The following is a 25,332-nucleotide window of genomic DNA, read 5'->3' on the forward strand; positions in this document are numbered from 1 at the left end:
ACATGAAATTAACTTATTTTGCACCATTCACTCTTTTAAATATACCTGTCATTTTCCGGCTTCACACTATTCTCCTTGATGTTTTCTTCTTACTCACCAAGAAAATAATTTTAAAAGTATTATTTTGCTTAAATCATTGTATCAGTCAACTTTTGCCAAGAAGACTGTCCTACGAGCCTTAAAGTCTTAGTGGTTTATAGCAACAAGGATTTAGTTATTGTCCATGCAGGTGTGGGCTACTGGAGACTGTGACTCTTTCCACCATTCGGTTCCACGTGGTGAACCATGGTGTCTAAAGTAACAGCACTGACCAGAGACATGCGTTTTTCTGGCAGAAGGGAAAGAGCAGTGGCCCAAACATGTGACGACTCTTAAAGCTTTCTCTTGGACATGGTTCACTTCGCTTCCAGTCACATTTCATGGGTCAGTACAAGTCACCTTGTCAAACCTGATACAGTACACGCCTCCCACAGATGCCACTCTGAGCCACATCACAGGGGTGCAGCCCCCTCCTCAGAGGGGAGTAAATAAATAGGAATGCAATGTTCTATTATAGTTATGTCTCATTTTATTTATTTTTAATAAAGTATTTTTGTATTTTTTAAATGTTTATTTATTTTGAGGGAGAGAGAGAGAGAGAGAGAGAGAGAGAGAGAGAATGTGAGTGGGGGAGGGGCAGAGAAAGAGGGAGAGAGAGACTCCCAAGCAGGCTCCATGTTAGCACAGAGCCCGATGTGGGGCTCAATCTCTTGAACCATGAGATCATGACCTGAGCCTAAATCAAGAGTCAGATGCTTAATCAATGGAGCCACTCAGGTGGCCCAGTTATGTCTCATTTTAAATGTTTTTATTTTTATTATTAGATCGCTATTAATAGATATGCTTTGTGAATTTCACTATGGAAATGATTATTTTTTTACATTTTTCAGCTTTGTATATTGAGCTCTACAGAAATGATGTTGATACACAGGTTAAGACTGAATCAGGGTTTTTGTAAAGAAGAATTAATTGAGAAGATATTAAATATGGAATTTTTCCTATTTCATTACATTTTCTTTTCTTCATGTTTACCACTTGTCTCCTACTTCTGTTGATAATCGAATAGGAGTCCAAACTTTTTTTCCTCCACATTGGTATAGTTTCAGTTTGTAACCTCAAGCATTTTGAAGATGATTTCCTATCGTGTTGATTAGTCATTAGTTGTCTTGGCTGGATAATCTAAATTTTCACTATTTACTACCTTTTCAATACAATGAATTGTGCCTTTGCCAGTGTCACAATCATGACTTCTTCTTATATTGTCCACATGTATCCTCCTAAATCACCACTATCTGGATTATGGTAATAGCCTACCACAAAAAGTAAATAAAGGAAAATATCAGTAAACTTTTTACTAATAAGTACTTTTCTTTTGTAGACACGGCCTTTTAATTTCTTTTTATTCTTTTTTTTTCACTATTCATTATTTGTAAAATGGTGAGCAAGTGTTATGAGTAAAGCTTACACTGTGGGGGATACCTGGTAATTCTTGTTTGCTGCCTTGAGGAAATTATCTTTGGAGAGATAAGATCAACATGTATTAGAATTTTACTGGTCATATGGATTAAATGACAAAAAACAGAAATAAATTGCAAGTGCCCAATAAACTTAAGGCATTATATATGGAGAAAACTCCTGGAACCTAATTCAGTAGTTTAGAGAGTTTCATGGAGAAGGATGAAAATGAGGTGTGCCTCAGATGACACTGAGGAGTTGTAGCAAGGAGGCTAGGTGGCATCTTTGCAATTGTACTAACACGGGAATAAATTCAGTATTTTCTGAGAGCAAGTATACCAGTTGGACTGAAGAACAGGAGGCAGGTTCATTTGAAGGACAGTTGAGGATGAGAGGACAAAGTGGGTTCAGATTATGGGAGTCTATTTGATAAGCCTTTAGAGCTGTACTTGAGGATGTGACTGGTTCTGTATGTTGAGAATCCTGAGCTGGGGCTGGAGACTGTGGGAGTTTAGAATTTAGAGTTTAGAATTTGGAGAGCATGATGAGTGTAGTTAGGGTGACCAACTGTCCTAGCTTGCCCCCGACTCTTTCAGTTTGAGCTTTGAAAGCCCCATGTCTTGGGAAACCCAAGTCACAGACAAAGCAGATGGCTTGTCACTTTTAGGTATAGTTCAGATATAGTTTAGTACGTTAACAAGTGAACAGAGTGTGACAACCCGAAATCCAAAGCAGTTCAGAGCTCTGGTAGGCAGGCAGTGGAATTTAATTATATTTTGGCTGAGGGCAGTTTGGCCAAATGGAATTTATCAAAAACAGCAATGTCAAAGCAATGTTATGTGGCAGTTGGGTTGAAATAAATTTTGAAAAAAAGTGAATATTTTAACCACTGGCTTTCAAGTTTTGCATAGTTATAATAGTAATGATAATAATAGCTGCTACCATTCATAAATGCTTATCATTTATGCCAGGCACCTTACTAGGTTTTACAAATATTTTCACTTTTATCCTTACAATTCACCTATGACATAGGAATTATTTTCTCCATTTTACAAATGAAGAAACTGGTGATTCTAGAAATTAAGCTTTTTGCACAGTCATACAGCTAATTAATTAATCATAAAAAGAGACTTTGAACCCTGGCCAGCCCAAAAAAGCCTGTGCTCCTTAGTCACTCTGCAGCACTGCTTTCTGGTATCAAGGAACCAGGTTTGTTTATTATTTATTATTTTATTTTACTACAAAAGTAACACTTATTAATTCTATGGACTAGCAGAAGAGATTCTGCAAAATACTTAGAATTACCTCTACTTAGAAACAAGTTCTGTTAACATGTTTGTTGATATATTTTTCTTTTTGGGGCATATTATCTATCTACCTATCTATCTATGTATTTATCTAACTATGTTGATACATATATGACATGTTATTTTATAGAAATTACATTTGGTAAATTTTAAAACCAATTGTTAGGCATTTAATTTTTTCCAATTTATATTATTGGACATGTAGGCTGCAACATTTTGATGGTATAAACAGCTTACGGTAGAAATAATTAGCTGAGGGGCATCTGGGTGGCTCAGTCTTTTGAGAGTTCGACTTTTGATTTTGGCTCAGGTCATGCTCTCACAGTTTGTGAGTTCAAGCCCTGTGCAGAGACCACTTGGGATTCTCTGTCTCCCTCTCTCTCTGCCCCTCCTCAACTGTATCTCTAGATAGGTAGATAGATAGATAGATAGATAGATAGATAGATAGATAAATAAACTTTAAAATAAGAATTAGCTGAAAATAACATGCAAATAAATAAAGCAAAACGAAACAAGACTAAAAAACAAAAATTCAAGAGCTGAATAATAATTGTAAAACCACTCACTCTATGTTGTATCCCAACACAATGAAAACCACTAGCTGAGGAATATTTGCTTTTGAACAGATCATCATGTTGAACAGCCTTCTTGCAGCTAACAGGTTTTCAGCAAAATCACCTGGAGCCCATAACAGGAACCATAAGCAGGACCCCAGAACCCAGGCAGAGTCAGGGAAGGCACTAACCCCTAAAATGTAAGGAGTGATTCTCTTACAGAAGGAACTGTGTTCAGGGGAAAAAGCCACAAACCCAAAGATGGGAAATAAGAGCTGTAATAAGAAGTAAATTTCAGGATCAAAATATTAAAACAGTCATCAAAGCTGGAGCACAAGGTTAGAATCCCAGGACTTTGAGTCAATACCCTTTAAATCCTTCTTGCCAAAGGGCAGGCGATTGGGGCTGGGGTGAGCCGATAGGTAAGGAATATTGGAGTTCAAGAGAACTCCAGAGATTAGGAATCTGGCAGCGTCTGCCAATGGGAAGTTTTGAAGAAAGAGAATAATATAATGAAAAGTTGTGATTAACTTAGTGAAGTGTAGGCAAGGAACAATTTAAGAGGATACTTCTTAAAACTATTGTGGTGGCAAATTGGCTAGGCACTGGTAAGAATTATATAATAAAGCTATCTAGGTATTTCTATTAAATAAGTAGATTGGAGTAATACCATGACATTCCTTTTACCATATTTTTGGCATATAGACAAAACATGTAGTTGGTCCTTGGTGGGTATAATGCTATTGCTTTTTATTAAGTCAAGGTTTTAACTGGTATATTAAAATTTTCTTTTCTTATGGAGCCCCTGAATGGCATGCTGTGTCTTATGACCAAAGTTTAAGTTAATGTTATCATGTTTTAAAATTAAAAATGATTTTTTCTTGGTGCTATGAAGGCCATCACAAAATTGATTATTAATATTCTCGAAAGATGCTTCAATTAAATTTCTTGGATATTGATCAGATAAGCACTAAGATTTATGATTGTGTTCTGACATCTTCATTAGGTGAGTCCTTTGTTGCTTTTGGTAACTATTAACAAGAGGTTTCCAAACCCTGGAAATTACCACTTCTGAGTTCATTTAAAAAGAGGCCTCTCTTTTGCTGAATGTCTGCATAGTTTTTGCTGGTTGGTTTGTTTATTTTCTTGCACAAAGTGTAACAATTGAATAGAAGTTAATTGTGTTCTTAATTAGAAATCACTTTAGGTTTCTGGAGGTTTGAAGTTACAAAAATTGCAAGGATGCTGTAAATATAGAAACTTCCTTTAATTAACTGTAGCTGATGGTTAGATTTGCTTCAGTGCTTTGAACTTTTGAATCAAACCTTTCTTGCCCAATAACGATGAATTTAATCATCATTTTTGTCTTTTCCATGGAATTTTCTAATATATGTATGTACATATACATATATATATATATATATATATATATATACATACATATACCGTTTTAAAGATTACAAAGATTCTGTTTGTTGTAAAAAACAAAACAAAACAAAACAAAACCTGAAACAGTGGAATATAAACTACTCTTTCTCCCAGCCTCCAAATGATAACTGTATAATAGTTTGCTGCATCTTTTCCCAGCTTTTCACAGGGGTTCTGCTTGTGTGTACACAATATACACATACACACATACATATGTTACACATTCCTCGTCCTCTAGTTTCCCTTCTCCAGCTCACCTTCTCCCTTCCCCCTCCTCCTCTGTCTCCTCCTGCTTAACGCAAGTGCTGTGGTGATACTGCCAGAGAGAAGGCTTTGTTCTATGTTCTCTTCCTTACTAAATTTCACTCCTTGGTGGAGCTCACTGTCCTTGTCCTCTTCTCCCCTTGCCTACCATCAAGGTTCAATAAATTCAGACTATGTTTTGCTTCTCTTTATCCTCAGCAGCCAAAGTAGGAGCCGTCCCAGAACAAATCCTCAGCTATGTAAGAGACAGCAATTCTGGGTGTTTCTCTTGGGGACAGCGAGCTAAGCAGCCCCAGTTCTGGCTTCCCTGGTGATTGGCCGAAGGCCCAGAGGGGTTTTTTGTACCAGTTCATTCCAAGTGTGAAGTTCCTCTGGGGTTTCCTTGGGAAGTAGGTTCTTCTTTGTAGTATTTTTCTTGTGTCTGTTATGGGTTGAGATTTCTTCTGCAGTAATTATCTATCATTTCAAACCTGATTTCTAATCTCCTAGAATTTTCTGCAGAATTTTTTTGTGTTGTTAGTGGAACTTGTTTTCTTTTCTTCTCTCTTCTGTCATTTTAGTGGGATTTAGGTACACATGATGATTCAGTTAATACTTTGAACTTCCCAGGTGCCTGGTTGTTTTTTCTTTTTTTTATCTTTTCTTTTTTTAAGTTTATTTATTTATTTTGAGAGGGAGAGAGCATGAGTGGGGCAGGGACAGAGAGAGAGAGAGAGAGAGAGAGAGAGAATCCCAAACAGGCTCTGCACTGTCAGCGCAGAGACTGACTCAGGGCTCGGATCCGTGAATCATGAGATCATGACCTGAGTTGAAATCAAGAGTTGGACATTTAACTGACTGAGCCACCCAGGTGCCCCACCTGGTCTTTTTTTTTCTATTTCTGGTCTAGGGTTTTAGAAGTTCTTTCAGGGTTTGTTTGCAGTTCCTATGGCTTATGTTATAACTTGAAAGTTTTTTTTTTTCTTCCAGTTTTGGATTTAATATTAATCATAGTTAGATCATTGATATCTCATTGCTCTCTGTGCAGAAATGACACCATTACTTAACAGACTTCTTTCTGCTGAATTTACAGGCATCCCCAAAATGTTATGACATTAGGCAAATTAACAATGTGAAATTCACTTTTAGTAATTTAAGTATGCTTTCATTTGATATATATAAATGTCACTATCTGTAATATATATTTGTACTTTATTTTCTGGGTGACTGAATACTGTCAGTTTCCTTTTTCAGTATCTGGATCTGTTGGAGATATAAAAAAAAAGAATAGTAATTTTTAATGGGAACCTGGTACTCAGTGTATCTTAAAATTATTTCTTAATTATTATTAGAAACAAACAAATGGTTCAACATTTTTTAAATTATTGAGATATATTTGTAATACAATAGCATATTTTTTAATTTTGTCTCAGGAAGGAGAAAACATTTTCTATTTGGCAATTGAAGACATAGAAACAGATACAGAACTTCTGATTGGCTACCTGGACAGTGACATGGAGGCTGATGAGGAAGAACAGCAAATTATAACAATGATCAAAGAAGGGGAAGTTAAAAATTCTAAAGGACAATCAACAGCTGGCAGAAAAGGTATTGCCTCTAATTGGTGATCTGAGACCATAGAAGTTGTAGAAGAAATATAGTTTGAACTGCAGTTGACTTATAGTTGTGTTATAATAAGGTGTTCTCAAAATGAAGTTAGCTTTTGTGAAAACTACTCTCAGAGAGTAGCCAGCTGTAAGCACATCTTTCTTCTAGCAGAAGGAGAACGCTGGGTGTGGGTGATCCATGTGCCCTGTAGAGCTGCCAAGGTCAGCACCAGCTCCTGACTCTCACTGCTCTCACTGGTACAGTGGGTTGGCTAGGAATGAGGAGTTTTGTGCTCCAGCCCCGCGTCTGCCACTCATCAGTCTTGTACCGGGCAAGTCACTAACTCTTTGAGACTTTACTTTCTCATCTGCACATGGGGAAAGGCAAGTGCAGAGGTGTGCAGAGGGTACTGCTGGACCCTAATGGACTCTTCCTGGGCCTCCCTCTTGTTTGAGATCCTTTGAGAATCTGGAGCTTATGGAAATCTCTTTCTGTTCTGAGCATAGAAGCCTGTAGGATTGTTAGGTTGTTGTAGTTGGGTAACCAAAAATGTGTGTTCCGGGAGGTCTGATCTGCTTAGATCAATCCTGTAATCCAGGAGATGTCGCTTGTTTGCCATCTGCTGGGGAATAATCAATTATTATTGGGGCTTGTTTCTATTTTATTGTGTTATACTCCTGATGGGATTTGAAGGAAATATGAATGATGTTAAAGGTATTCATGTTTTGTAATAGATTGAAATTTACCATAGAGTATTTTTTTCATTTTCTTTAGCAAATCTGCTTCAAGAAGTGACACTGATTTCTTTAGTCACCATGGTAGTAATATCTTTCATATGAATTTTCTACTCCAACTATATGTCACTGGCTGAGAAAGTATAAGCATTCCTAACATTGCTAGCTTATGCTTCTGTTTCTTTATTTCAGTTGGATTATTTAAGGGAAAGATGAGGACAGGCTTTCTGTTCTATCTTTCAAATATGTATTTTGCTGTTTCAAATTTCAGACTTTGGGTAATAGGTATTATTTTTGTATTATTCTGTATTTTCTTTTTGGGGAATATTTATTTATGTGAATTACAAATTTATTGACTACATTCCCTATGCTATACTTTTTGTATTTATTTTTTAAGGTCCCTCCCCCCACCTCCAGGGCATATTATTTCTGTGTCCACTATTTTAGCTTAAAAATGGGTCTCCTGCTTATTTATTATCACCCTGATTTTTCCTTAGTTAACAAATATCAAATTACAAATTGTTTTTACTTTTGTAAAAATAATCAATGGAAACTTAAACAGATTTTGAAAACATATGAATCAGGTACATACATTATTGCTATTTTTATTTTAGAAATCAGTTGTTATTTAATAAAAGCACCCCTTCCCCCCAAAAAGGCCACAACACAAACAGAGTAACCAAACCACCAGCAAAAAGAAACAAATAATCCAATCCAATGTCAAACAATGGAGAGCTTAGTAAATAATTATGTTTTTTTTTATTTGACTTGGGAAAATGTTAAATGGAAAAAAAGAGCAACAGATGAAATTGAATACAAAGTATGATCATAAATGTAGTTATTCTTAGACTATAAAATATGAATGGACAAAAGGCAAATCAGGCTTGAGAATATATTAAGTGGTTGTCTGTTCATTGTGGGATTATTGGTAATTTTTATTTTCTTCATATTCCCTGAATTTTCTAAATCTAATCTTATTTAATAATCAGAAAAGAAAATGTGATGTAAATAGTGCACTTTGAGAAATTTGGGTGGATCCATGACAGTCCTTAGGGACTGACAAGCCAGAGGGACCATGGAATCTCACTCACTACACCTGCTGTAATGAGTTCTGTCTTTATGGCCTCAGTCTCTTTCACGTGTACGTGAGATTCCCCTTAGTAATTCCACATAGTTTTGCCTTGGTTGGATTTTTTCTCTTTGTGAACTCAGTGAACTCAAGATGACCTGTTTCAGGGAAAAGTTTTGCTTTCTCATTCTACATTTGCAATAACTCTTTCATGTGAAAAGTTAACATTATAGGTAAATTAAAAATTGATTTTGATTTTGTATTAATTTGCTGAAACACCAATGAAGTGAATTAAAAGATAAGGTACTTCTAGTAACACTTCCTATTATTTTTCATGGACAACATTAATAATACTCAGAGAGATAATAAGAATTTATTCTTCTGATACTATTAAACACAATTTTGATTTTAAAATGAGGATAAAACTGAACAGTTCTTGGCTCTTAATTTTTGTCTTATAAATTTGCTTCCTTGTAAATGTACAGATTGCCTTGGCTGTAAAGAGGACTATGCTTGTCCCCAGTGTGACTCGAGTTTTACCAGTGAGGAAATTCTTGCTGAGCACCTTCAGACATTGCACCAGAAACCTACAGAGGAGAAAGAATTTAAGTGCAAGAACTGTGGGAAGAAATTCCCAGTTAAGCAGGCTTTGCAAAGACAGTGCGTACAGCAAAGAATATCTTTAAAATTATAACCTAACACTTTCGTTTTTAACTATTCTATTTGATTTGTTTTATACGTGTGTGTGTGTGGGTGGGTGTGTGTGTGTGTGGGTATCAGTGATGGAGACAGGGGGTGGGGAGGAAGAAAGTAAGCATTCTATATTGTCATTGTCATTAACTTATCTTTTCTTAGTATAATATGGTGATTTTTGAAACATTCTGATTATGAACTTCCAACAAGTAAACATTATTTATGCTAATAAGTCTTTGTCCATTTATTTACTTGCCATTAAATATCAAATCAAGCTCATTGATTTACTATTCAGAAATTCATTTATGCATAATTTAGTGCTCTGAGGTCACAGATCAAGTTTCAGTTGTCTGCATTTGATATTCCCTCTGGAATCAGTGAAGAGTTTTAAGAAATGAAGAGAGTTTAGAGAATAAAGAATACGGGGACACTTGGGGAAGCACTGTTTATTTCTTAGCAACTTAGGAGGAATAATTTGAAGATGAATAGATATAGGCTGTCACATGAAGATGAATTAAATGATCCCACACATTGCTCGGTACCCTTTATTATTTTGACTCTTTATATTAACAGCATATAAATTTATCTTTTTACTTAAATATTTTACAGGATCATTAATTATTAAAAGTGAGAAATTAGATACGTGTATTTTTTATTTTAAGAATGTCACCTTGTATATGAGCAAGAAAGCTTTCATGTTTACTATTTTAATATATGCATCTACTTTTGCTTATGAAATTTGAAATGAAAAATTTCTGCTCAAAACTTAAAAAAATTATAATAGCAAGAGATTAAACATTTGGAAATTTTGTTATAGGCTCTTGAAAAAAAAACAAGCCAGGGCTATATACTTTTTAGAGACTAGATGTTAAAACTGCATTCTAGTCAGCTTTTATTGAGTTTACACCAAAGATACTTTTGCTTAGTCGGGTCTTATAGTTAAATTAGGTACTACCAAAAATTAAAGGGACAAAAAACAAAATGAAAACAGAGATCACCAACAGGATTTTATTTAAAGTAGAGATATTTTTCATAAGTTTTTGTCTTACACATCCAGTTTTTATTTCTTTTTGTTTTTTTCTATTTCCCCCTCAGCGTTCTTCAGTGCACAGCGAAAAGCAGTCTGAAGGATTCTTCACGAAGTTTTCAGTGCTCTGTTTGCAATTCTTCCTTCAATTCAGCATCGAGGTTTTGTGTCTGAGTTATCACATGGCTGTTACATAATCGTGGGTCATTTTTGGCAGGCATGCTTTTTATGCTTCTTAGTGATTAAGTATCACATGGCTACAAGATAAGTGCTTTCCTTTTTACCTGCCCAGGTAATGCATGAAATGACCCAGAAACTCTACTAGAGAGCATGCATTGCAAAAGCCTGTTGTGCTGTTAGACTTCATAAGATATGTCTTCACCATTTCTTCTCCCTGTTCCCCTCTCCTGGTTGTTTTGTAGTTTTGAGCAGCACCAGGAGACTTGCCGGGGAGATGCCAGGTTTGTGTGCAAGGCCGACAGCTGTGGAAAGAGGCTGAAGAGCAAGGATGCCCTCAGAAGACACCAGGAAAATGTCCATGCTGGTGAGAAATCACTGGAGGGTCATTTTTAAAGGGGCTTCCTCTCCCCAGGCTGCCGTGATCTGTTTTTAATTCTTGCTCTCGAGGAGAGAGCTTGCTTTGACATTATGCTCACACAGATGTGGAGCTCTTGCAGTGGACTTTTTTCTTTCTCTGAGCACCATTTCTTTTTTAAGTGGATTTCAGCAGTATTTTTCATTTTTCGGATATCTGAATTAATCATAACTGGAAACCTAAGCTAGAATCTACTTGAGCTTGGTAGTCAGGTGTATTAAAAGTTAATGTTTTTAAATAACAATTTAAGTGTGAAATATGAAATTTCTCTTTTAGTAGATATGTTTTAAAACTAAAAAATGATGCTCTTGTGCCTTAAAGTTTTGTAGTAAAAATCTATTTTTTAAATTTATATTTCTCCCATATTGGAGAAAATTACTGCATTTTGACATGGGAATTTAATGTATCGGGATTAATAAAGCAGGTATTATTTGAATTCCTTCTAATGGCCAGCTAAACAATAAAACCCATATAAAATTTGACTGTCACTTAGATTTTATCTGTTTAGCACATGGTAAATGTATTTTGGTTTAGGGATCGAATCTGTTGCACGGAGTTGAACAGATGGCTGTATCGTCAGAGTTAACTTTTCACTTCCTCAGTGTCTTTTCCTTAAGAGAGGCTGAGGCTCATGGAACTCCTCATATCCTTCTGTGCCTATGTTTTTCGCACATGTTTACATTTGCGCTTGGCTTCTGGGAAATGTGTGGAAAGATGTCTTTCTGGACATGAGGAAAGTGGATTTCTCTTCTCCCATCTTGTTTATTCCCACATTCAGGAGAACAGGATAATCAGTACTCAGCTTCTGTATCCTATGTTTGTTCATTGTTCAAAAAGTATCTCCTTTAATGTTAAAGTTATAGCAGCTAATATGAGTGTGTCTACTGCCTCCTATTTTGCATCATTGCTTGGACTACATATTTAGGGTAAGCTGTCTCTGAAAGTTCTGGGTGGTAGAAAGTATGGCCATGCAAAATACAGCTTCAGGATGATTATCAATAGGACTTTACATTGTTCTGATTTCTTTCTTTCCTTTTGAAGAATATATGGCTGATTTAGGGAGGATGGCATTTTCCTGAATTCATTAAACTTGGGCCTTCACTATGCTTACAAAAGGCAAGCATAACTTTTTGATAGACCTGTCTTCATAGTTTTTTTTTAAGCTGTTATGTTTAAAATGCTGTTCTTAATTTTCTCCATCTTTGTCTGCAATGTATTATAACAAATCTTTCATGTCATTTTTAAAGTTAACTTTGCTGAACTAAGTAAAAAACCAGATGCATACTGAAACTCTGGAAACTTGCATTCTTTTTATTTGGGCATGTGGTCTTCAGGCTGTGCTATAAGCATAATTTCTGTGAGGCTTCTTGTAATTGGCCTTGGATTTTATAATATTACTGATTCTGGAAACTCATGTTGACTTTGTAGGAAATAATTTATAAAAGGAAGTTTTTTTTTTTATTTTTCTGTGTTGTGGAAACATACAAAATATGGAATGTACAATATTAGCCAAAGGTCACTATACACAATTTTTGTTGAGATTGGTGTACAATCTGTCTTTCATTCATAGCCCCTCTTTTGTCTCTCCCTTTTCTTCTATGAGATACATAGACATTTGGAGAAAGAATATTCCACATCAGAACAGCAAGCAAAGCAGTGTTCACACATATGATTGTAGAACCTTCTATACCTGAAAGTGCCCTTAACCCACATTGTACTGAAACTTGCGGTACTTGGGTGACTGTGTATTCAGTAGGGTTGTGTTAATTTTTCATACATCTCCTACTATTGTAAATAATGTGTTCCTGAATGGTTTTGAAAGTTGAATCTGAAAGTAAAAAAAAAAAAAAATCAGACTTACCTGAATATAGCAAAACTAAAATAGTATAAAGTCTAGTTATGGCTTTGTAGATACTGTTGTCCTTCAACCTAGGGAAGCTGGTAGAATGATAATGACCTTCATAGTTACCCAAGAGGAAACAGAGAATGAAGGACCTGACTTCCTTAACCCACTTCCATTTTTTTCTTTTGTTTAGAGTCTATGGATGCTAAAACCAATAAATTTTGTATTTATGGGAGATAACATTTGTCTGCACTCTCGGGTGAATTGTTATAAATTTTTAAAATATTTTTTTTTTCTTCAGGCTCCAGGGTGTCATAGTTGGTTAGGCATATAGCTCTTGATTTCGGCTCAGGTCATGATCTCATGGTTGTGAGATAGAGCCCCGCAGAGCATGGAGCCTGCTTGACATTCTGTCCCTTCCTCTTCCTCTGTCCTTCCTTCTGTCCCTCCCTTGCTTGCATATGCTCACTCTCTCTCTCTCTCTCAAAAAAAAAATTAGTTTTTTTCTCAAAAGAGCTTGGATTCCAATTCTAGGATGAAGAATAGAAGACGACAGGAGGAGGGAAAAGTTTGGAGAGTAGGGATGGGGGTATGGTGCATTGCCTGTGATTCCAGCTGTAGGGACAGTAGCAGGAACATGAGGATAAAGTAAGAGGTGTGGTTGGGAATGTCTCAGTTCTATCTCTGTTCTCTCCCTCAGGGAAAGGATAGGGTCTAGTCTTAAAGAACAGCTGGTATGAGGGATAAGACAGAGCAACAAAAGATTATGAATTGAAAGAGGGAAATGCCAGCTAGTGCAAGCTAGAAAAGAAGGAATATTCCTCTTCTGTGCCCCCCTCCCCTGCCGTGTATGTAATCTATATGTATAGAGATACTCATTTTGCTGGGGAGAATTTTCTCCTTTAGTAGCCATGTTTTTTGTCAATCACTATGAAAAATTTTCTTGGCTGTAACATTCAGCATGCTAAACATAGTGCATTATATGAAACAAGTAACTTAAATAATAAGAACAAATTCATACTTTCTTTTTCTAAAAGTGTATAATCACAGTCCTATAATAAAATAAAATCATCTTGTAATTTTTTTTAATGTCTTGGAGTTTTTTCAAAATAATAGAGAAATGGGGAAGTAGATGGGGTTGAGGTTGAGGTTGAGGCAAGAATAGCCATGGATTTGTCATTGTTGGGGCCAGGTGTGGGTACATGGTGGTTCGTCATATTATTTGATTACTTCAGATATACAAATTTGTGTATTTGAAATTAATTAAAAGTTGAAGAAACACTCTGTGATTATTTGTGGTAGTGCAGATGACATTACATCATATTTGAAAAAAAATGTTTTATTGAGTCTTCATTTCTATAACCACTGTGAAATTTGAAATATGAAATGAGCTACTGTAATCACTGTGTAAGAAGACAAAATTGGTCTTGTTTTGATTTGTATAATAATACAAATGTTGATATAATGTTTTGATGTACTTGATTTTGGTTTATTCTGGTTTTTGACATTAATATGAGAAAGTATATGCTCACAGATTTTGTAGGAATCTAGTGCTGGAAAGAATAATCTATAAATTCCATCTTAAAAAACACAGAGGATTAAATGAAATATTCTCTTAAAATTTAAAGCAAGTAGCAAAATCAACTTATGAATTAATAAAACCATTTTTTTCTTTTATAAACACATTTCATTAAATTACAATTTTTCATGTAAGTGTGCTTTTTCTCTTTTAATTCTACATTAGTTTATGGAAAGGTGAAATGCCTATTTTATATATGTAGAAAGTGGTATATCATGCTGAATATTTTTCAAATTTAAAAAGAAAGGGTTTAAATCCAGTTTAATGGCTATAACTATAACATTGAACATTTTGGAATTCTAAGTTGTTAACTTAGAATAACTTAGAATAACTTGTATAACATCTTGTTAAGATGAAATACTTGTTTAGAAATTATATATCACCTAGAAACATTGTATCTGATGCTCTTCATATTCTCATTTAAATCATGATGATATTTTATTTGCATTTTAGGCGATCCTAAGAAAAAGCTCATATGTTCAGTGTGCAATAAAAAGTGTTCTTCAGCATCAAGCCTACAGGAACATAGAAAGGTCAGTAAGATGAAGATTAATGCTCATCAGAGTGTAAGACCTTTTAGTCATTTATAGAGCCTGCCATGAAAATTTTTAATTGATTTTTTTATAAAGACAGAGCTTTGTCATCAATTTATACACTAGCATATTCTAAAATGCAAGACTGATATGCAGAGACTGATATGCAGAAAAGTGAGCTCTTGTAAAAGTATATTTTGAGTTTCAAGTTTTTTTAGTTGCTGTTTGCTCAGGAAATACTATGTATTTGATGGAAACATATAAGTTTTGTGGATTTACAATATGCCCTGCAATGGCATTTAGCTATTAAGATGCATGCATCTTATAGTAAAGTCCGACAAAACAAAGACAAGAGCTCCTTATTTTGAAGAACTAAAAATAATGTGCAAGTATGTCAAAGTGTTGTTAGCAGAAACAAATGATTATATTAGAAGAAAATAAATTTAATGCATTTTGTAATAAATATAAAACTTATTACTAACTTACAAATTTAATGTGAAAGGTTAACCTGAAAAATATACCAGGGTTATTAACCTTAACAACATTAGCACTATTTAATAGAATTTACAATAGAATAGAGCTAAAATAAAATTTAGATTTTTGTTCTTATTGTGACAAATTCTAGAAGAACTCTTATATTATCAGATAAATGATTATTTTTTAATTTCACATCACTTTTCAGAATATCTAGGAGCGTATAATATTTTCTTTTAGTGATTTAATATTGAAGAGAGTATATAGTACTAGTGAATATAAAATTTTACTTTTCTTATGGTTTACAAAATGAATTTATCTCTTTATTGTATATAGATATATTCCAAAGTAACCTGAATGGCTTTAAAATTCATGATATTCAATCTGATAGTTCTAACTATGTGCTGTGGGTTTAATCTATAAACACACAAGATAGTTAGATTCCAAAGATGTCCAAGATTGTATTTTATATGTTGGGTGATTTTGATCCTCAGGGAGAAATAACGGAACAAGCAGTGGACTGAGAGTGAGGACAGTGGGTGTCATCTTCTGTCCCTAACACTCCATGTAACATTGGGCCTCTGTTCTCTCTTTTATTAAATGTGACTTGGAATGGGTCCATGCTTTTTAATTTTTTCTCCAAGTGCCATGAGCTGTTTTGTTTGTTTGTTTCTAAATGGTTTTCTAATAGGATTGTTTAAACATGTAGAACACATCAAGAATTTACATATAATTCTTATGCACCGGTCATGCTAATCTTCACTGTAACATTCTAATTTTAGTATTTGCACTGCTCACTTCATCCCTATGGCTTCCGAAGCAGAATCTTAGTCTGAGGCAAAAAGATGAAATCCAATTTAGTAGATATTTTCTAAATATCTTCTTACTTGTATAATTCTATGATTTCTTTCCCTGGTCTATTTACATCTTAAGAAGTTGAAATTTAAGATAGTTTACCAGATTAAAGATTGTACTAAACAGAGTGTTTCAACAAAGTTGCTTGTGGGACCTATTTCTGAAAAGTGTTCTCTTTTCCATTTATTTTCTTCATAATATAAGAACTTTTTCCCCAAGGAATGTCTTGGTAGAGCCAAATACTACTTGGTGATGGTAGAACACAGCACCCAAATTATCTCTGCAAAATGTTAATAACTTATTAGCTGAATGCAGCACTTCCTTCATTACAGCATGGCTCATCTAATTTAGCCTTTCTGAATCCATAGACAGCTTTTGTTGACTTCCGTTTCTGACTCTGTTCTTAATAGTTGGGTATGTTGAATGTCTAATAGAGTTTGGTTGCAGTATTTAACCTTGCCAGTAGAGGGTGCTGTATGAATATGCCAAATTACATAATAGTCTGGAATAGTATCTTACATTACTATATACTATTTTATGTTACAATAAGACATATTATAACCCTTCTTGAAAATTGTTTATTTAGGGACTTCAAAATTGTAATTTAATATGCTCCATATCAACTAGTAAGCTGAACATTTTGAAAATTGTGCTTTATTTATCATTAGGTGTAAATAAATAGTATTACCAAATTTGGTCGTTTTATTAAGCTTTTTTAGGATTTTTGAAGATAGCTGTGGCCTGAATTTTCCACTATAAATAATATAGTCAATGCAAAAGTGCTTTCATATACAGTGAATATTCTGTTTTATAATTATGGAAAATTAATTCAACTGAACCTTTAAAAAGTGTTTCATGTTTCAGGAGCCGTGAGAGTTAAGAAGTGAAAAAACATGGGTACTATTCTGCAATATTTTATTTAACATTTAACACTTTATATATGGATGAATAATTTAAAAAAAATTATGTATTAATATAAGTTTTATATTAAAATGAAAATACACTAAATATATTTTCATTGATGTATGGCTCAGAAAGCACATAATCTTTTTTAGGAGATATTGTTATTATAAAAGACATATATTACAGAAACATAGAGTTTAAGAATATAAATCTGTTCTTACTATCTTTAAATAAACAATACACATAATATTGCTCCTTAACCAAAACCATGTGAAGGTCTTTGATGATTGAACAGACTGTCTTTAAAATGGCTCAGGCTGAAAGTTTTACTTCTAACTGTGTAGCACTTGCTTTCTAAGTACTTGTGTGGGTCCCACATTTTTTGCCTGAGGAATCATAGAATGCTTTGGACTCCATATATTCACTAATTGAGAATAGATGACACTGCATATAAGCAGAGGTATAAGTCAGACTCTAGGGGAATAACATCATTCTGCTTCTGCCTTGTTTATCTACATTTTCTGTGCTTTTCCCAACTGAGTTTTCTGACTCACCAAGAATCAGATCTGACAAAGGCAGAAGGTGGATTGGCAGCCTCAGACCTGCCGTGAGGTTGGGCATCGAATGAAGTCCCAGACTCAGACGTGGGACCTGGTAATTTTCCCTAGCTTTTGTTTCCCTGCCTTGTCCCCTCTTTTCAGTCTCTCTGTTTTGAGTTCTTCCATGGCCACTTAGATCGAGGGAGCCAATTACCAGGATACAACCCAGTCTTCTACTCATGACTCACTCAGTTCTTGGCCCTCTGCCTTGACTTCCCTCTGCAGTGGCCCTCGTTATTCTGCAGGGGTAATCACAGCACCTTGTCTTTCTGCACAAGGGCCTTTGCTTCTCTGGTGTTTACTATTGTGGGCTTTACCTTTAGTGAGGTTGAAGCAAATGTAACTTCACCAGAACTATTTTAGAATCTTCAGCAAAACAGTGTGATGCTCTTGTTCATTGGGGGTGATCAACATTTCTAATATGAGGCTTCTTGCAATACATTCCTCTTAGAACTTTGTGCATTGTTTCTGATAATAAAATGGGCTTCTACTTTTCATACCACCTATACAATTTCTCTGTTTAGTGTCTCAGAGGGAAAGAGCTAAAGTTAATATTCAGTTGTAATACTTATTAGCCAGCTGTTTGATAAAGTCATGTTCCCTACTTATTATAGTTTTTGATCTTTTCTTTTTATTGTGGTCTTCCTATCATGTAAGAATTTTACTTTGAGCTAAATGTTTTTCGGAATCATATATCTTCTTGTCTTTCATGGTAATTCATGTTTTTTTCTGTACTATATACATTTAAATTTAAAATAGCTTCACTACTGTAAAAGGAATATTATCACATACAGGTTCTATATTTCCAAATCTAAATTTGTGCATAACAAAAAGAGTTCGTGTCAGTTAGGTATAACTTTTTACAGAGTGTAGAAATTTAATATGCACTAAATAGGTCAGCTATACCACATATTTCAATAGTGTGCTGCAATCTTGTATTTTCTTTTGTTTGTTTTTATTAGGTACCAGGTTCACTGCATTTTCAATTTATATAAGATAGTGTGAATAAAGCAGAGCTGAATTACAATATACATAGATATTGAAATAGCAGCTATCCACATATTTATACTTTACTTGAGCTCTATATAATTTATTTGGCTTTGACAGTTGACCTGTCAACTTAACCTTTTGCAGATTCATGAGATATTTGATTGTCAAGAATGTATGAAGAAATTTATTTCAGCTAATCAGCTAAAACGTCATATGATCACTCACTCAGGTAAAATACATATTTGTTCATTTATATTGAAATCACTACAAAAGATTCACTTTGTCCTTTTCAGGATCTCCGAGAATAGTAATCAGGAGACCTGGCTTTTAGTTCTAGGTTGGCCAGTAACTAGCCGTGTGATTTTGAACAAGTTACTTAGCCTCTCTAGACCTCAGTTTATTTATAAAGCCAAGGTGATTGGACTAAGTGATATCGAAGCTCTTCAGAATCACCATTTAATTTATTGTCTACTCCTCCTGGAGCCTGAGATTCTGTTCTTTATCTGTGAAAAGGGCCCTACCTTTCAGAATTGCTGTGAAGGTTAAATGAGATCATTATGTACTGTGCTAGCAGGGGGTCTGACTTTTAGGAGGGATTCAACAATTACAGTTTCTGCTTTTCTAGATACTTTCACATTCTCACTAAGGTACTAATAAATGTTAATGAGAATTTTATAAATACATTTTGAGAATATAAGTTTTTAAAGCTATAGTTTCATTTTAAGCAAGTTTGAGTAATAGGTCTGTTATACAGGTTAAAAAGAGTAAGTTCTGAAAATAAATTTTGCTTTATGAAGTCTCCTTCTAGAGTTTGGAACGTCTATAATTTAAGGCCATTAAGGTTAGAATGTTTTTACATATCCACTTTGTTTGGTGATGGCTATATATATTTTGGCAAATGAAAATAGGAGATCAAAAACTGGTGGCCTTCAGATATGCTTTGTTTGAAACAAATAGTATTTTTTGCATCTAGTGGTCAACATTACGTTAACGTTGCGTAAATATGGGTTCTATACAACAACCTAGGTATGTAGAGAATTGAAGCTTTCTGTTGAGAATTGAAGCTTTGCCTATATGAGTTCCACTTGTTCAAGTAGGAGGCAGGTCTGTCATTTACTTTTATCACTGTCAGAACACTCTTAGCGTTTGAAGTTGTGACCTTGGTTTAAACTCATACTATCAGCACATTTTTCATCTGGAAATAGGATTTTTTTTTCCTTGAATTTGAGCTTCATTCTTACATCTAAGCTACTTTACACATTTAGTTTACAAAAATAAGTCTCTGAAAGAACAAGTTCATATTTCTTTTGTGAATAGGGTCACATGTCTAACAGAAATGGATTGGTAAGTAGATTTTTTTCAGTTGTTTGAATCATGTTTCAGTTGACTAGTCCATTAGAAGTAATATAAGGTAAGGCTGTTTCCCTTTTTATCCTTTACCTTTATATAGATGTGAGATTGTCTCCACTCATTTTTCACAGAAAAGCGACCCTATAATTGTGAGATTTGTAATAAATCTTTCAAGAGGCTTGATCAAGTGGGCGCCCACAAAGTAATACACAGTGAAGATAAACCTTACAAATGCAAGCTTTGTGGAAAGGGATTTGCCCACAGAAATGTTTACAAGAATCACAAGAAGGTAAAAGCGTATAAATATCATTATTATTATTATTATTATTATTATTATTATTATTATTTGCTGATTTGACTTCTAATTATTTTATAAGAGATTTGTGTATATCTGGACGTGCTTGTGCATGTGGAATAATTACAGAAGATCTTGCTTTTACTTTCTACCCCCTCACTCAGGCCACAACCCCTTGTGGCCTGGTTTCTGTCTTCCATCGTCTGTTGAAACTGTTCTCACACCCAGAGGGCCATCCACTGTTTCCCAGTGGTGTACTAACTGCAAAGTCTTTATTCTCTCCCTTTTTTTTCTGTAATGTTTGACACTCTTGTTCACGTTACCTGTTTTGAAATTCTGTTCATGTTTGGTGTATACTTTGCTAGGTGTTCTACCAATTTCTCTGAACACTTCCATCTCCCCTCCCTGAGGAGGTTGGCTGGATGCATTGGCTGTGGGCCTCTTCTGTGTTCTCTGCATCAGCTACATCCATGACTTCTGCTATCAACTCTATACCAACACATGCCAAATGACTTATTTATTTAACCCAGTCTTCAAAACTATATTAATTTTTTTATTTGAAACATAACTGAATATCTTTTTGACCTAATGAATTTAGCATGTCCCAGAATGACTTTTTCATTCTTTATGTCCCAGATAACCTCTCTTTTGGAGTTTCTTCTTTCTGTTAATGACAAAAGCATATGCTTACTCCTGTCTGTTTCTTTAGTCTTAGACCCTTTTTAAAACACTGATTCTTGGGGCACCTGGGTGGCCCAGTTGGTTAAGCATGAGACTTTGGCTCAGGTCATGATCTCGTGGTTTGTGGGTTCAAGCCCCATGTTGGGCTCTGTGCTGACAGCTCAGAGCCTGGAGCCTGCTTTGGATTCTGTGTCTCCCTCTCTCTCTGCCCCTTCCCTGCTCATTCTCCCTCTCTCTCTCTCTCTTTTTCTCTCTCTCAAAATAAATAAATAAATAAATAAATAAATAAATAAATAAATAAATAAAGGATTAAAAAAAAACAAAAACAAAAATGCTGATTCTTAAAGAATCTACCCTCTACCTTGTCTAGTCACCTTCAGTCATTTGTTCCTTTACCATCCCAACATCCCAGTTATTGCTCATTTTCATTGCTTTAATACCCATCTAATTAGATTCTTATTACTTATCACTTCCCACCTTTCCATCCTCCTAAATAAATTGTCTCATAGTGCAACTCTGACATATCACTCTTGTACTCTAATATTATGAGTAGATTTCCAATGCCTATATAAGTTATAATGCACCTTGCCCTCTCCCATGACCTCAACTTTTCCAGATGTTTATTCTTTTCTCTGCATACCTAAGACAACTTGACATTTGTCTTCAGTCAGCATGACCTAACTTCCCCTTCCTCTTTTCTTTTTTTTTAATTTTTAATTTAATTTTGTTTTTATTTAAACTCTATACCCAACATGGTGTTTGAATTCATGACCTTGAGATCAAGAGTCACCTGCTCTACTGACTGAGCCAGCCAGGTGCCCTACCCTTACTCTTTTCTGTTAGGACTTTCTTCAATTATAATCTCTTAGTTTTGTGTATTAATTTTTGTTTACATTTCCTACATACTACCTTTATTCTAGTTCTTGTTTCAGAATGTATTAGTTTTATCTTATCTACTTTGTGTAGATAATAAATAATGTTTCAATTGAATTCAGAAAATGGTATTGTTTTTTTGTTATTGGGTTGTATGTGTTCTTTATATATATTGGGTGTTAACCTTTTATCAGATATATCATTTGCAAATATCTTCCCCCATTCACTAGGTTGTCTTTTCATTTTGTTGATAGTTTCCTTTGCTCTTCAGATGTTTTTTAGTTTGATGTAGTCCCATTTGTTTATTTTTGCTTTTGTTGTCCTTGTCTTTGGAGCCAGATCTACAAAGCATTGCTAAGACTCATGTTAGGGAGATTAATATGTTTTCTTTTAGGAGTTTTATGGTTTCAGGTCTTACATTCAAGTCTTTTAATACATTTTAAATTTATTTTTGTATATTGTGTAAGATAGTGGTCCAGGTTCATTCTTTTGCATGTGGCTGTTCACGTCTCTCATCACTATTCATTGAAGAGACTCTTCTTTCCCATTCTGTATTCTTGCCTCCTTTGTCATAAATTAATTGCATGAGTTTATTTCTGGGCTATCTATTCTGTTCCATTGATCTGTGTGTCTATATTTTTCTATCTGTAACATACTGTTTTGATTATATAGCTTTGTAGTGTAGTTTTAAATTTGGGAATGTGATGCCTCTTTGTTCTTCTTTATCCAGATTGCTTTAGCTATTTGAGATTTACTGTGATTCCGTACAAATTTTACAATTATTTGTTCTACTTTTGTGAAAAATGCTATTGGAATTTTGATAGGGATTGCATTAAATCTATAGATTGCTTTGGGTAGTATGGACATTTTAACAGTATTAATTATTCTAATCCATGAACATGGAATGTCTTTCTATTTATTTGTGTCTTCCATTTGTTTCATCAATGTGTTATCATTTTCCGGGTACAGGTTTTCCACTTCTTTGGTTCAATTTAGTCCTAGACATTTCATTGTTTTTGATGCACTTATAAATAGGATTGTTTTCTTGATTTCTCTTTCTGATAGTTTCTTATTAGTGTGTGAAAATGCAATGGATTTTTGCATATTAATTTTGTATCTTGAAACATAATTGAATTCATTTATTAGTTCCAGCAGTTCTTTTGGTGAAGTCTTTGGGGTCTTCTATATATAGTATCATGTCATTTGCAAGTAGTGACAGTTTTAATTACTTCTTTCTTTCAATTTGGATGTCTTTTATTTCTTTTTCTTGTTAATTACTCTGGCTAGGCCTTCCAATATTATGTTGCATAAAAGCGGGGAGAGTGGGCATCCTGGTCTTGTACCTGATTTTAAAGGAAAACTTTCAACTTTTTATCATTTAGTTTGATATTAGCTATGGACTTGTTATATACGGGCTTTATTATGTGGAACTATGTTCCCTCCACACTTAGTTGAGAGTTTTTATAATTATAATAAGTGGATGTTAAATTTTGCCAAATGCTTTTTTTTTTATCTATTTGAGATGATTATACGATTTTTATCTTTCATTTTGTTAATGTGGTTCATCATGTTGATTGGTCTGTGGATATTGAACCATCCTTGCATCTGTGGAATAAATCCCACTTGATCATGGTGTATGCTCTTCTTAATGTGTTATTAAATTCAGTGTGCTAATATTTTATTGAGGAATTTTGCATCTGTGTTTAAAAGGTATATTTGCCTGTAAGTTTTTTTCTTCCCCCCACTTCCCCCTCATCTTCTTCTCCTTCACTTTTTTTTCTCTTTCTTTTCTTTTTTTCTTTTCTTTTCTTTTTTCTTTTTCTTTCTTTTTTTTTTTGTGGTGTCCTTGTCTAGTTTGGGTATCAGGGTAATATTGTTTTTGTAAATAGGTTTGGAAGCATTCCCTCCTTTTCAGTTTTTTGGAAGAGTTTGAGCATGGTAGGTATTAAATCTTTGAATGTTTGGTAGAATTCATCAGTGATGCTATATTGCCCTGGACTTTTGTTTGTTGGGAGGTGTTGACTACTAATTCATCTTCTTACTGTAATTGGTCTATTCAGACTTTTTATTTCTTCATGATTCTGTCTTGAAATATTATTTCTGGGAATTTATCTAGTTCTAGATTGTCCAATTTCTTGGCATAGAATTTTTTTGTAGTTGTCTTGTATGATGATTTGTGTTTTTGTGATATCAGTTTTATCTTTTCCTCTTTCTGATGTTATATTTATAAAATAAATATATTAGTGAGTGAGTCCAGCTAAAGGTTTGTCAGTTTTGCTTATCTTTTCAAAGAACCAGCTCTTAGTTTCATTCATCTTTTCTATTGTCTTTTTAGTCTCTATTTCACTGATTTCCACGCTATTCTTATTATTTCCGTCCTTCTTCTAACTTTAGGTTTTATTTGTTCTTTTTTTTTCTTTTTTTTTCTTAGTGCTTGGAAAAGATGCTCGATATGATTTTAGCCTTTTTATTAAGACTTGCTTTATGGCCTAACATGGGATCTATCATGGAGAATGTTTCATGTGCACCTGAGAAGAATATGTATTCATCTCCTTTTGAATTTTTTCAATGTTTATTTATTTTTGAGAGAGAGAGAGAGAGAGAGAGAGTGCACGAGCAGGGGAAGGCAGAGAGAGAGAGGGAGACACAGGATCTGAAGCAGGCTCTGGGCTATGAGCTGTCCACAGAGAGCCTGATGTAGGGCTCGAACTCCCTGAATTGTGAGATTATGACTGAGCCGAAGTCAGATACTTAACTGACTGAGCCACCCAGTTGCCCCTCAACTCCTTTTGGATGGAAAGTTCTATATTTATCTATTAAGTACATCTGGTATAATGTGTTGTGTAAACCTATGTTTCCTTATTGACTTTCTGTCTGGATTATTTATCCATTGATATAAGTAAGGGTGTTAAAAATCCCCTACTATTATTGTATTGCTATAAAGTTCTGCCTTTAGGCCTGTTAATATTTGTTTGTGTATTTTGGTGCTTCTGTTTGGGTGCATACGTATTTATAAATGTTATATCTTCCTGCTGGGTTGATTCCCTTATGATTATGTAATGCCTTTTCTTGCATTTAATTACAGTCATTTTAAGTCTATTTTGTCTGATATTGAGTATAGCCATACCAGCTTTCTTTTCATTTCCATTTACATGTGATACATTTTTCTGTCATTTCACTTTTAATCTGTGTGTGTCCTTCTGAAGTGAGACTCTTACAGGAAACATATAGCTAAGTCTTTTTTTTTATTCATTCAGCCACTGTATATCTTTTGATTATAGAATTTAGTCCATTTACATGTAAAGTAATCATTGAAAATTGTGGACTTATTCCCATTTTGTTACTTTTTCTCTGGATGTTTTCACAGTTTTCTTGTTATTTTCTTTTTCTCTCTTACCTTCTGTTTTTGTTTTTGTTTTAATATTTATTTATTTTTGAGAGAGAGAGAGAGACAGAGAGAGAGAGAGAGAGAGAGAGAGAATACGCATGAGAGAGGGAGGAGCAGAGAGAGAGGGAGGTACAGAATCTGATGCAGGCTCCAGACTCTGAGCTGTCAGCATAGAGCTCAAGGCTGGGCTCTAACCTACAAATTGTAAGATCATGAC

The 25,332-nt window shown here is 34.4% G+C and overlaps 1 protein-coding gene and 1 pseudogene across 5 annotated transcripts in view; one reads left to right on the forward strand and one right to left on the reverse strand.

The window, feature by feature from the left end:
- PRDM5 (PR/SET domain 5) overlaps positions 1–25,332 on the forward strand; it is a 208,600-nt gene that overhangs the window by 87,533 nt on the left and 95,735 nt on the right. For 4 of the 5 annotated variants that reach the window (XM_023252841.2, XM_023252843.2, XM_023252840.2 and 1 more), the window contains exons 4-10: positions 6,460–6,634; positions 8,923–9,097; positions 10,226–10,318; positions 10,580–10,701; positions 14,628–14,707; positions 18,673–18,757; positions 20,010–20,167. In XM_023252841.2, coding sequence (XP_023108609.1) covers positions 6,460–6,634; positions 8,923–9,097; positions 10,226–10,318; positions 10,580–10,701; positions 14,628–14,707; positions 18,673–18,757; positions 20,010–20,167 — 888 coding nt within the window. The remainder of the gene's footprint in view (positions 1–6,459; positions 6,635–8,922; positions 9,098–10,225; positions 10,319–10,579; positions 10,702–14,627; positions 14,708–18,672; positions 18,758–20,009; positions 20,168–25,332) is intronic. The other variant, XM_023252842.2, reaches the window with a different exon arrangement.
- On the reverse strand, positions 15,881–15,975 carry LOC111560325 (annotated as a pseudogene).

Source organism: Felis catus, chromosome B1, assembly GCF_018350175.1.
Source record: "Felis catus isolate Fca126 chromosome B1, F.catus_Fca126_mat1.0, whole genome shotgun sequence".
Classification (NCBI taxonomy): Eukaryota; Metazoa; Chordata; class Mammalia; order Carnivora; family Felidae; genus Felis; species Felis catus.